This window comes from Mandrillus leucophaeus, unplaced genomic scaffold (assembly GCF_000951045.1).
Source record: "Mandrillus leucophaeus isolate KB7577 unplaced genomic scaffold, Mleu.le_1.0 Scaffold78, whole genome shotgun sequence".
Classification (NCBI taxonomy): domain Eukaryota; kingdom Metazoa; phylum Chordata; class Mammalia; order Primates; family Cercopithecidae; genus Mandrillus; species Mandrillus leucophaeus.
Window position 1 is genome coordinate 832,761 of NW_012108474.1, and position 11,890 is coordinate 844,650.

At 60.6% G+C, this 11,890-nt stretch overlaps 2 protein-coding genes across 3 annotated transcripts; one reads left to right on the forward strand and one right to left on the reverse strand.

The window, feature by feature from the left end:
* Positions 1–6: 6 nt before the first annotated feature.
* On the forward strand, positions 7–1,178 carry HAGHL (hydroxyacylglutathione hydrolase-like). The gene is made up of 4 exons (XM_011966905.1): positions 7–89; positions 263–337; positions 465–544; positions 746–1,178. Exons 1-4 carry the CDS (start codon positions 45–47, stop codon positions 912–914), a joined length of 369 nt encoding a protein of 122 aa, XP_011822295.1. The 5' UTR covers positions 7–44; the 3' UTR covers positions 915–1,178.
* Positions 1,179–1,218: 40 nt separating this feature from the next.
* NARFL (nuclear prelamin A recognition factor-like) lies at positions 1,219–11,890 on the reverse strand. Of its 2 annotated transcripts, XM_011966906.1 has the most exons (12): positions 11,827–11,890; positions 10,965–11,047; positions 10,588–10,683; positions 8,934–9,077; positions 8,009–8,141; positions 6,521–6,655; positions 6,015–6,133; positions 5,103–5,232; positions 4,112–4,184; positions 3,022–3,159; positions 2,298–2,455; positions 1,219–2,109 (listed from the first exon to the last, which is right to left on the reverse strand). In XM_011966906.1, the coding sequence occupies exons 5-12, from the start codon at positions 8,139–8,141 to the stop codon at positions 1,871–1,873; spliced, it is 1,125 nt and encodes a 374-aa protein (XP_011822296.1). In that variant the 5' UTR covers positions 8,934–9,077; positions 10,588–10,683; positions 10,965–11,047; positions 11,827–11,890; the 3' UTR covers positions 1,219–1,870. The 2 variants fall into 2 exon arrangements, with proteins under 2 accessions (XP_011822296.1, XP_011822297.1); XM_011966907.1 differs by lacking the exon at positions 10,965–11,047 and having other exon boundaries at positions 10,483–10,683; positions 11,827–11,884.

Below are 11,890 nucleotides of genomic sequence, written 5' to 3' on the forward strand. Positions count from 1 at the left end.
CGGTGGCCGGCTGCGGCTCGTGCCTGGAGGGCAGCGCCCAGCAGATGTACCAGAGCCTGGCCGAGCTGGACACCCTGCCCCCCGAGACGGTGAGCGGGCCTGGGCCCTCCCCTCCTCTCCCGTGGGCACAGGCCCCACGCTCCGCACTTGCACTGTGCCAGGGGTGCAGAGTGAATGCCCACCTGAGGGCAGCCGGCGAGGGGAGGCCAGGCCAGCGGCGCGAGCATTTTCCCCGCGCGCTCACCGAGCGCTCTTCCTCCAGAAGGTGTTCTGCGGCCACGAGCACACGCTTAGCAACTTGGAGTTTGCGCAGAAAGTAGAGCCATGCAACGACCACGTGAGAGCCAAGCTGTCCTGGGCTAAGGCACGGCCCCTTTCCGGCCTCGGCAAGAGGGTGGGGGGCACAGGCTTTGGGGGGCTTTCAGAGAAGGCCCAATGGTGACCAGGGCCTGTGGTCACTCCAGAAGAGGGATGAGGATGACGTGCCCACAGTGCCGTCGACTCTGGGCGAGGAGCGCCTCTACAACCCCTTCCTGCGGGTAGCGTGAGTATGGCTGTCGTCCCGGGGCCTCCACCGTCACGTGGACCCTTAGGAAGGCATCTGGGGACCGCGTGTTGGGCTGAGTGAGCATCTTTGGCTTGGGGGAGGCTGCTTATTAAGTGCCTTCCCGCCCGCCCCCGCCCCTCGGCACCATCCTCCTGCGTGGGCAGTGGGCCCTGCGTCTCACTGCACTCCTTCCTGCAGAGAGGAGCCGGTGCGCAAGTTCACGGGCAAGGCGGTCCCCGCTGACGTCCTGGAGGCGCTCTACAAGGAGCGGGCGCGCTTCGAACAGGCAGGCGAGCCGCGGCAGCCACAGGCGCGGGCCCTCCTTGCGCTGCAGTGGGGGCTCCTGAGTGCAGCCCCACAGGAGTGACCCATCCAGACCCTCACAGGGCTAGGGCCTGCGTCCCTCCTCGTGACCTCGGCCAGGTGGACCCGCGCGAGGGCCACTTCTGGAACATTCTTTGAGGCCCTGGCCAGCCGTTTGCGCAGCCTCGGAGTGTGCGCCTCGGCAGGCTTGTGCTTCCTGGGTGGACACACAGGACCACTGTGCGGGGCCGTGTGGGCCCCGAGACCTGAGTTTCTGGAAAGCGGGGCGCATGGGGCTTCTGAACTACAAATAAAGCTTCGAAAGGCCGTTCTGTGTTGGCAGATGTGCCAGGAGAGGAGCCGTTTCATAGGCATGTTGAGGGGGGGTGCCTTTATTAGACAGACGCTGGGAGACAGGCCTGGCAGGGACCTGGCTGGGGGATGACACAGCTAGTGATGGCTGCCGCTTCGTACTTGGCCTGCTTTGGACCACAGCCTCGTAACAGTAACCCCTGCTTTCTAGGGGCCCAGCACTCCCTCTTGCCAGGGTCTACACACAGGGTTGTGATGGGACCACCCCTGCAGGTCCAGCTCTGTCTCCTACCTTCTGCACAGAGCTTCAGGGGAAGCCTCCAGAAGTCAGGGGTGGGAACCCGTCTTGCTCTTCCTCAGGCAACCCCAAGACAGGCTGAAGCCCCTCAAGCACTTGGGTGCCCGACTAGCAACAGCAAGGGCAGCACCTGTGGGCCTCGGCCCAGGGCCAACGAAACAGGCTGTGGGACCTCAGGGACCTTCTGCTGCCTGGGCCACCCCACCTGGGCAGAGCCAGCGGGGAACCCAGAGGCACCCAACTGGAGGTGACGGGGCAGCCGCGGGTCCTGGCCAGTCCTAGCTCCTGCTTGGGTCCCAGCACACCCTGCAGCTCACTCACAGTTTTTGGGGGAGCCCTGGGGTCTTGGGGCATGTGGTTCCGCTGTCACGCACACGCATGGCCTCCTGGGAGTCCTGGTCCTGCAGCCCCTACCACCGGATGCCCAGGCCAGTGTTGGCCTTCTCCACGGCGTGGTACTGCGTATGCAGCAGGCGGCCTGCACGCTCCGAGTCCGTGCCCTGCAGCCAGCGTGTGTATAGCTCCTGAACCCCAGGCGCATCCTCGGGCATCTCAGCCCGGACCATGCCGTACAGTCTCTCCACGTGCTGGAGGAGCTCCCTGCTGGGCCTGTCTGGGGCCTGGAGCTGGCCCCCGCCGTTCAGGCAGCCTGTGGGAGAGCAGACGGGACACATGGGTCACAGCCTGTGCCCCAGCGGAGCCTCCTGACCACCTGGGAGCAGGGAGGTGACCGGGCCCCTCTGTGCCCCACTTCCTCCCACTCGCAGCCTGGTAGGTGGTGGCCCACAGCTCTGGTCCCAGAAGGGGCCCTCGTGTCCTGTCCCTCACGGGAGCTACCTGAGGGGCAGGCCATGACCTCCACGTAGTGGTAGGGGCAGCGCCCGCGTTTGAGCCTCTGCACCAGGTTCTGGATGTTGCGGAAGCCGTACGCCATCGCGAAGTGCAGCAGCACCTGGCCCTCCTTCTCCAGGGTCACCTCCTGGAAGTCCTTGTTCCTGGGGGGCACAGGTGGGGTTTGTCTACATGGCACACCCACCAGGCTCCTGCCCACCTGGAAGGGGAGGCCTGCTGGGCTTCAGGGCATGACCGGGCAGCTCCCAGGGCTCTCTCCCTCTCTCTTGGGCAGGGGGACGGACAAGAACGGAGAGAGGGCGGAAAGCTCACTGCCACGAGTCCAGAGGGGACCTCACCTCCAGCTTTGGGCTCCCTGTCTGTAAAACAGGCCTCCCTCCCCAGGGATGGCTGTGAGGCCCTGGCCCTCCCGCCTGGGATGTGGTTGCATGCCCTGCGCCAGACACCCACCACCCTTGCCCACGCTGGCCTCTCGGGCTCAGGGTCACCATCCCCCACGATGGGCCGACTGAGGCCTGGAGGGCTTAAGTGAAGTCTCACCCTGAGCCCACCAGGAGGGCCCTGCCTGGGCCCAGGGTCCCCTCCAAACCCTGCAGGCCATCCTCCACCCAGCCCATCTCTGTGGGAGGACCCCGGGTGAGGCAGCAGCCCAAGGAAGGCTGGGGGCTGTGTGGTCGCTCTGCCCAGAGATCTTACCCATCCCACTGACCTCAGGGGTTTGTAGGTAACCTCAGCCACGTGGATTCCAAAGAGCTCTCGGGCCGCGTGCCGGAACACGTGCTCCAGGTAGCCCCCCGAGCCCCCTCCCCGATGGCTGGTGGGCTCCTCTGCAGAGGCACCGCTGTACCTGGCAAGGAGGGAGGGGCCTCAGCACCGCTGGGGCTGCTGCCTGCCAACCGCCGGAGCAGGGCCTGTGTCCCTCACACATGAGCGTTTGCGTTTCCAAGCGGGAGACAAGTCACAGGCACAGAGGAACAGCTCCAGTGTCCCCGGCCATCACAGGGGCCCCGCCATTTCTTTCTTTCTTTTTTTTTTGAGATGGAGTTTCACTTTTGTTGCCCAGGCTGGAGTGCAGTGGCACGATCTCGTCTCACTGCAACCTCCACCTTCTGGGTTCAAGCAATTCTCATGCCTCAACCTCCCAACTAGCTGGGATTACAGGTGCCCACCACCGCCCCTGGCTAAATTTTGTATTTTTAGTAGAGACAGGGTTTCACCATGTTGACCGGGCTTGTCTCAAACTCCTGACCTCAGGTGATCTGCCCACCTCGGCCTCTCAAAGTGCCGGGGTGACAGGCATGAGCCACTGCGCCCGGCCACTCAGCCACTTCTGAGGTGGGGCAATGAATGGGGTGAATAGATTTTTGTTCATTTTAATTCTCAAGGGTTGTTGTGATTTTGTATATTAATTATTTTTGGTGGGGTAAATAGATGGTAATTTGTGCTTAATAATTTTAGTTGAACGATGAGGAAGAATGTAAAGACCATGGATATAATAACAGGAGGTCAAGTGGATGTGTCTAGTTGAGGCATTTCACTGTAGAGAGAGATTATTTCTCTCAGTCTTTAACTTAAAAGGTGAATGCTGGGGCAGCTGTACAGTGGATCTGTGGAAATAGTGGATAGAGGGCTTATAGAGTGGAGGTGTAGTAGATATATGGGGTGAAAGTACAGATTTATAGAGTAAATACAGGTCGCCAAGATGGGCTGTGGGGAGGCGAGCCCAGAGCAGGGGGATGCTATCCCCAGAGGCGGCGTTAGAAGCTAAAATAACAGTTCTTGGTGGCAGACGTACGTACAGGCTGTCCAGAGGGGCTGGTTCCAGGTCGGGGAGCGAGACTTCCTCTTCCTCCAGCAACCTGAAAACTTCTCCTGCAAGGAAACCGCAGCACAGACACTCTTTAGCTGAGATCCCAGCAACAAAGTCAGAGAACATCCTAGCCGCCTGCGTCCCTAGCCGTCTGTACTTTGGCCCCAGAAGGCCCCACATGTCCACCCCAGCCCGTGGTAGGGAGGCCGGGCCTGGTCACTCCTGAAGCCCCTCTGGAGGCCACCTGGTCCTGCCCAGATGGACACTTTGCTCACCCAGCGTCCATCTGTCCAGCCTCTTGGGCAGTCTGCTTTTCTTTTCTTTTTTTTTTTTTTTGAGACGGAGTCTCACTCTGTCACCCAGGCTGGAGTGCAGTGGTGCGATCTCAGCTCACTGCAAGCTCTGTCCTCCGGGAATCAAGTGATTCTCCTGCCTCAGCCTCCCGAGTAGCGGGGACTACAGGTGCGCTACCACTACTCCCAGCTAATTTTCGTATTTTTAGTATATACAGGGTTTTACCATCTCGGCCAGGCTAGTCTTGAACTCCTGACCTCGTGATCCACCTGCCTCTGCCTCCCAAAGTGCTGGGATTACAGGCATGAGCCACCGCGCCCGGTCGCAGTTTGCTTTTCTGCCTCACGTTGGGGAGACTGTGGGGCTGCTTCACTCAGGAATGGGGTGACTAATGGGAGCTGAAGGGGCTGCACTTGACAATCTCTGCCCACCTCCAAAGACTCATTTCAGAGCCAGCAAGGAGGCACTACTGAGGGCCGCTTGGCCGCAGGTCCCCGAGACAGGCCAGCTGCAAACGGGTCCACCTGGCTCCAAGGGCAGAGATGAGGGTACGCGCGTGCGTGCAAGCCCCCAGGCTCCAGCCAGAGCCCCCGCAAGCAGGATCCTGGGCAGTCGCCACCTGTGCTTGGGGCTCAGGAAGCAGACCAGGAGGCTCGAGGGCTCCGGGCCGCACGGCATGACCGCACCTGTTGTGAGGACACAGTCCACGTCCCGCGTCTGGTGCTCCTGGTTGAAAAAGTCGGGTCTAGAGGCTTCCAGCTTTTTGTCATAGCAGGGCATCACCGTGACGTGGTAGATCTTGTCAGGAGTCAAGCGCTACGAGGGAAAACAAACACACGTCTCCCCAGTCCCAGCAGTATGGTGGCCGAGGCGTGACCTGGAACTCAGCCATCCTGCAGCCAGGCCGGACCCCGAGGGACCGTGAGCCTCACTCCATTTCCCAGGAAGCCTCCTGCTGGCGCTGCGGATGTGCGCTGGACAGGACAGGCCCTGGCTGTGACAGAAAACGACACTGACCCGTTCCCAGCGTGCCTGCGCTCCCTAACAGCCAAGTCCAAAGGAGGAGAAGTGGCCTTCCCATAGCTCAGGCCCTCTCGCCGCACACCAGCCCGGGAAAGGGATGTCACGGGGGAACCCACCAGCCCCAGCCCCAGGTGAGAATCCGTGTTTTCAGGCGGGAGGTGCTGTAGGGACACGGGCGCTCCAGGCCCAGGCGCCACCAGGGCCGCCCTCACCCTCTCCCGCCCCCCACTGGCTGAGTGTCGTCAGGCTCCAATCCCGCTGGGCCTCAGGTGGGGGTCGTACTGGGCACCCTTGTGGACCTGGTGGCCGGGGCTGCCCGAGGGCCTCCTGCTCCCTCAGCCTCAGGCCTGGCTGCCTCTGCGTGAGCAGTGAGCAGCTTTGGATCAGAACGTGGCCCTGTGCTGCCCGGCAGGAGAGGAATGGCCTGAACTAGGAGGGAACAAGGGTGGAGGTGTGCTCGGGAAGGCCACACACCAGGGCGAGGACTCTGTTTCCTGCAGCCTCGCGGCAAGCAGCCAGAATAGTCACTTCTGGCCGCTCCCCAGCCTGAGCCTGGGGTGGCCAAACGCCATTACCTGCTGCTGGGCGAAGAAGTCCTTGACCAGGGAGCCCATGACCTGCTGCGGGGACCGGGCGGTGCTGATGTGGGGGAGGATGAAGCTGCCGTGCGTCTTCTCGGCATAGCAGATCCAGCCTGAGGCGACAGGGGCACACAGGGCTGGCGGGGGCGCACGGCGGCCCCCGCACCCACAGGCAGCAGCACGACATTCTGGAGGCGGGCCCGCTCACACAGGAGATCATGATGACATTAAAGAGTGCTCGTTCCTGTTCTCCCCGCCACCACGTGGAGCTCGGCGTGCACGCAACACCGCCTAGGGACCTGAGGTGACTGCGGGTGGCTCCCAAGGGAGGGCAGCCCCTTCTCCACAAAAGGCTATTTGTGCCAACATTTCTAACCCGTCCTGCGAAACCAGCTTGCGTCTCCACTCCCTGTGCCCCGCCTTGTCATCCGTGTCCATATCATGGCACATTTGAACTTAACTCGAACTTGACTCTCACACCACCCGCACCATGAGCACACCTGGGCAGGCGGAGGCCAGCAGGGGCAGGGCCTGTCTGCAGTCGGCCTGTCCTCGGAATCGCCGCACAAACTCTCGCTGGCTCTCCAGGAGGCTGAAGTGCCTTGAGAAGGCGGTGTCGAAGACAAAGTGCACCCCTGGAAGGTGAAGGTGGGTGCCTGGCTAACCCCGCGCGGGACGCCCACACGAGTACTCGCCTGTGCGTGGACCACCGTGGTGCTGCTGGGGGACGTGTGTGGCACCCGCTTCCCGTGCCAAAGCCCCGGCCCCACTGTGGGGACCTCCTTAAGCCGCGTTGCCTCGGCATCCCCTGCGAATGCAGGGCTTGCTTTCCCACCCCAGAGGCAGGGCAACCGCTCGGCAGCTCAGTCCTCCACCCTCCCAGCTCCTTAGCGCGGCTGGTCCAGGGAACTGCCAGGTGCGCTGCTCCCGGTGACCCTCCCTAGGGCACAGCTGGACGTGGCCTGCTGGACTGGCCCCTCGGACCCTGAGTGTGCAGACCTGCCACAGTGGCCGCCCCTCACACACAGCAGGACTCCTGGGACAGGCCCGCCGGCTCCAAGCCCAGCAATTAGAACTGCTTGGTAAACCTGCCTGATCGTGCCCTGGACCCCAGCAGAGGCACCAGCACGTGGGTCCCTCTCTCTCTGCCTGACCTGTCATTCCTGCCTTGTGTAACCCATGGTCGGAGGACGGCCTTCGGACTCACTGTGCCCCACCTGCCCGTGATCTGTAAGTAAAAATCTTTGAACTTGCTTCCTATTCCGGTGGGGACGAAACCCACACCTTCCCCCTGGAGAACCACGGGCTGCCCCAGGCCAGGTTTTCCCTGAGACAACAGGTCAGGCTCCCAGTGCCAGAGCACTGCTCAGACACCAGCTGGACGTGGGTGTGGGTCAGACAAGAGCCATGGGGCACCTGCCAGTGTCAACAGGTTTCCAATGTGAGGGACCCGGGACACAGTTGGATGACAGGCAGTCTGCCGGGTACAAAGCACACAGCCCTGCCTCACTGGGAACGAAGGGACTGGACATGGCGGTTACCCGTGAAAGGCACACAGTAGCCATGAGGTCCAGCCCCTTCATTCCCAGTGAGCCACCGGGCACAGGAGCCTGGTTAGCTGGGGGCTCTCAAGACACCCAAGCCCAGCTCCAGGCACACAACCGAAGTCCGCCGAAGCTGGCCTTAGCTGAACCCAGCAGAGCCCCGGAGACAGTGCCTTAATATCATCAGCTAAAAAGTACAAGGAGTTGGTCAGCCCCAACTTACAGAAAGTGCACAGTCAGAATGCAGACGTTTCTGTGAGAAGGCGCTGCTCTCAAATGTCAAATCAAAACTTCACGCTGAGGTCACAGAGGGAATAAAGTTTCTGTAGCACTGAAGTTCGGGGCTGGGTGGCATGTCAGTGACTCAGAGGCACGAGGAGCCTGGGCTCACTCAGACGCCCCCTTGGTGTGGAGTGGCAGTGTTACCCCAGGTTCAAAGCCTACCTATTTTTTTAAAGAATGAGGTTAATTTCCTGGCAGTGTCTGTAGGATTCAGCTGAAACCGCGCAGCCAGCGATGCTCTAGACTGTGGCGAGACTGAGACAACAACCAGCCTCTGCTGACTGGGCGCCGCCATCTGCAAAGCAAGGGGAAGACGCTGCTCACTCTGCCGGCCTTATGCTGATTCCTGGTGGCCAGAGCTGCCCGGTGAGATGCCGTCGGCTGTGGAGAGGGCATGCCAGCTCTATCAAGAGTGTCTTTTTTTTTTTTTTTCCCCACACAGAGTCTTGCTCTGTTGCCCAGGCTGGAGTGCAGTGCTGTGATCAGAGCTCACGGCAACCTCTGCCTCCCAGGTTCAAGGGATTCTCCTGCCTTAGCCTCCTGGGTAGGTGGGATTACAGGTGTGAACCACTGTGCCTGGCCAAGGATATCATTTTTTTTCTGGATGGAGTCTCGCTCTGTCACCCAGGCTGGAGTGCAGTGGCATGATCTTGGCTCACTGCAACTTCTGTCAGTGATTCTCCGGCCTCAGCCTCCCGAGTAGCTGGGATTACAGGTGTGCGCCACCGTACCTGGCTAATTCTTGTATTTTTAGTAGAGACGGGGTTTTGCCATGTTGGCCAGGGTGGTGTTGAACTCCTGACCTCAGGTGATCTACCCGCCTCAGCCTCCCAAAGTGCTGGGATTACAGGCGCAAGCCACTGCGCCCGGCAAGGGTGTCATTTTGATGTATATTTAGAACCTGAAGTTCCGGGCCTGACACGTTCACCACTGGCACCAACTGACAGGTAAATCACCGAGATCCCAAGCCTCAGAAAGGCAGGTGCCACCTGCAGGCGGCACCACACAAGCTGCCCTTGGCAAAATGCCTCGGCTGCTGGGGTGGATTTCAGGTTAAAGCAGAGTCCTCCGGCCGCCCACCACTTACTTTGTTAGCATCTAGAACCTTCTTCAGCTCTTCGTGGCTCTGCTGGGTGATAAGCACGGTCTCTGCAGAGGTGATGCAGCCGCTGCACGCCAGGCAGTCGTTTAGGGAGACCTTGGCCTTCTCCAGCCTCCGGGTCCCGCCGTCCTACAAGGGAGAAGAACTCGGTGCGCACGGCGAGCCCCCTCTGCATGAGGACATGGAGCCAGAGGATAGTGGAGTCCAGCTCATAACCAACAACCAACATGGCTGCTGGCTGGGCTTGTGTGCTGCTTAATTTTTAAAAATTAGACATGTATTACAAAAACGCACACACACGTTCTAGAGTTTCATAATGCCATCAAAGTCTACTTTTTGGTATGACTTGGTTAGTGCATCAGAATCACAGGAATAAGGCTTGCCACTGGTTTCTCAGCAAAGCAGCTGCCACCCCGCCCACCCATGGGGTCCTGGACAGGTGCTGGCCCCGGTGCACACTCACGGGGCTGTGGGGCAGGAAAAAGCTGAAGGTGGGCTCCGAAAGGAGGAGGCAGGAGAGCTGAGGACAAAGAAGGAAAGGACGAAGGGATGGGAAGAGGAGAGCAGAGGGAGGAAGGCTGGGAGCCTGGCCCCCCATTGGCAGGGCAGAAACAATCGTCAGGCTCGGCCAAACAGATGCAGGAACGAGGTGTTCCAGTGGGGACACTGGGACATCCCTTAGCCACTTTTCTTAGATGCAAAATGCACGAAGCTTGAGCTCCCCCAGCTCCTCCTGCAAAGGCAGGAATGGTTTGAGCAGGACCAGGGGTGCTGCAGTGGCCCGGAACGCAGCCAGAGGAGCAAGGCTACTGGGTGGGAACCCCTCACAGCCCCGCTCTCTGCTAGGCCTGTGTGTCATGCAAAGTCACAATCTGAGCTCTCCCTGTATTCCTACGTTGGTTCTGCCTAAAGGCACAAACCGACAGCCGGGCCCACCAGCACCCCAGCACCTTCCAGGGGTTCCCTTCGTTTGTGGGCCAGGCCCCCAGTGCTGGGCTGGAAATCGTCTCGGTGCAGTGGTTCATGAGATCAGGCAGGTGTTTTTTAGAGTTCAAATGGCAGAAAGTCAGGTGAATTTTAACAGTTTCTTTATTTTTTTGAGATGGAGTCTCTGTCTCTCAGGCTGGAGTGCAGTGGAACAGTCTCAGTTCACTGCAGTCCCTATGTCCCGGGTTCAAGCGATTCTCCTGACCTCAGGTGATCCACCCCCTGCCCTGGCCTCCCAAAGTGCTGGGAATACAAGCGTGAGCCACCACGCCTGGCCTGAATTTTAACAGTTTCATCGGGATTTTATCACTTAGAGAGGAAGTACTATTTTTTAAGAATAAGGGGTCTGAACTAGAAAATCTTACATGGTTAGAACTAGGGGGAACAGGCAGACAGGATCTACCATCTCTGCAAAAGAGCCCTTCTGCTGAGCAGACCAAGCTTGTTGTTTGGCCTGGGTGCTGCTCATTCACCTGCCCAAGGCACCCTGACCCCCAGCCTCCCAGATGGCAGGTGAATTCGACCAGTGGAAAAGGGCTGGTAAGACGTGGAGCGTTTCAGCGTCACCGCTCCGAGCTGGGAGGAAGCAGAGAAAAAAGTGTTTCGGACCAGCCAGGCAGGAGAGATGGTGGGGCAGCCTCCTGTGCCTTACTTGGTTAACTTGGAAGTAGCTCCCGTCATCTTCTATGCGAATCTTGGCCACGCCACTTCCCGGTCTTTTTTCCACTTTGACAGGCTTGATGCATTCCTAGATCAGGAAGAGACCCCAAGTCAGGGCCTGTGAGTCGGCAGAGGCTCCCTGGGAGGCCAGGTCTCAAGAATGGCTGCCCAGCCACATGGCATGAAGGCTCTGCCGCAGCCATACACTCAGGGACTGAGGCTGGTCCCACCGTCTTCTTCCTGTCCCCCTGCTGTCACCTCAGGGAACGGGTTCCCAACATCCTGGGGCACTGAAGGTCCCAGTGTGCACGAAAGCCAGTGCTAATGGCGCCTGCAAACTACCCACCCGCGGAGACCACCAACACTGACCTTTACCCTTCACGTGAACGGGGGCGTGACTACCACAGAGGCCAGAGGGTTACACTGCCCATCGAGAGGACGTGTGCTTGGATCTGTTTGGAGATCACCTCCTGCCCAGTGCCCGGGAAACAAGTTCATTTCTCTCCCTTCTCCTTGAGAACCGTGTCAGCCCAGAAAGCCGCCTCCCAGCCCGCCTCTCGCCCTGCTCAGCCCTGGCCCCGCGGAGCTGTTGGACATGGACAGGCAGGCGCACCCAGATAAGGGCGCCTGCAGCCTCCCGGGTTCAAGGATAGCTGTCCGGCCCACCTGGGCGACGTCAAGGACAGCTTCACTGAGGAGCCATTGCGGGGCGTCTAGCGGGCCGCCCCCACTGCCCTCAACTGAGGTGGGGTCCCCACCGCGCCTGTTTATGCGGATACAAAGGCTGTGGCTTGGGGGTCCTGAGGCCTGACAGGGCGCCCGTGCAGGGGAGGAGGCCCCGATCCGGGCCTCGCCGCGCTCCAGCTGCGACCCAGGGGTCGGGTTAGAGTTAGGGACGGGTGGGAGCCGCCTCCGCTGCCTCCCTGGGTTGGGCAGGTGGGCGCCAGCCAGCGACCGCTGGACCCTCCCACGCAGCCCGCCCGGACAGTGTGGGGCACAGGAGCGGGCTGGGGGTCGCCGTCCTCCCTAGCCTCAGTTTCCCTGTTGGTAAGAAGCGGGCCGCAGTGTCTAAGGCCCCGCGCCGGGGTCGATAGAGACCCCGACGGCCCCCACCGGGCTCCCAGGATTCGGATCTCATTCCTCAGGGGAGGAAGTGGGGCGCAGAACAATTTCCCTCCGCGCGAGAGGGCACCGAGCGCAGCCTCGCCCCCGCCCGCCCAGGCCGGCCCACCTGAGACGGCCCGATGAAGTCATCCAGGTCCGTCAGCTGCAGCGCCCCACTGAAGGGCGACGCC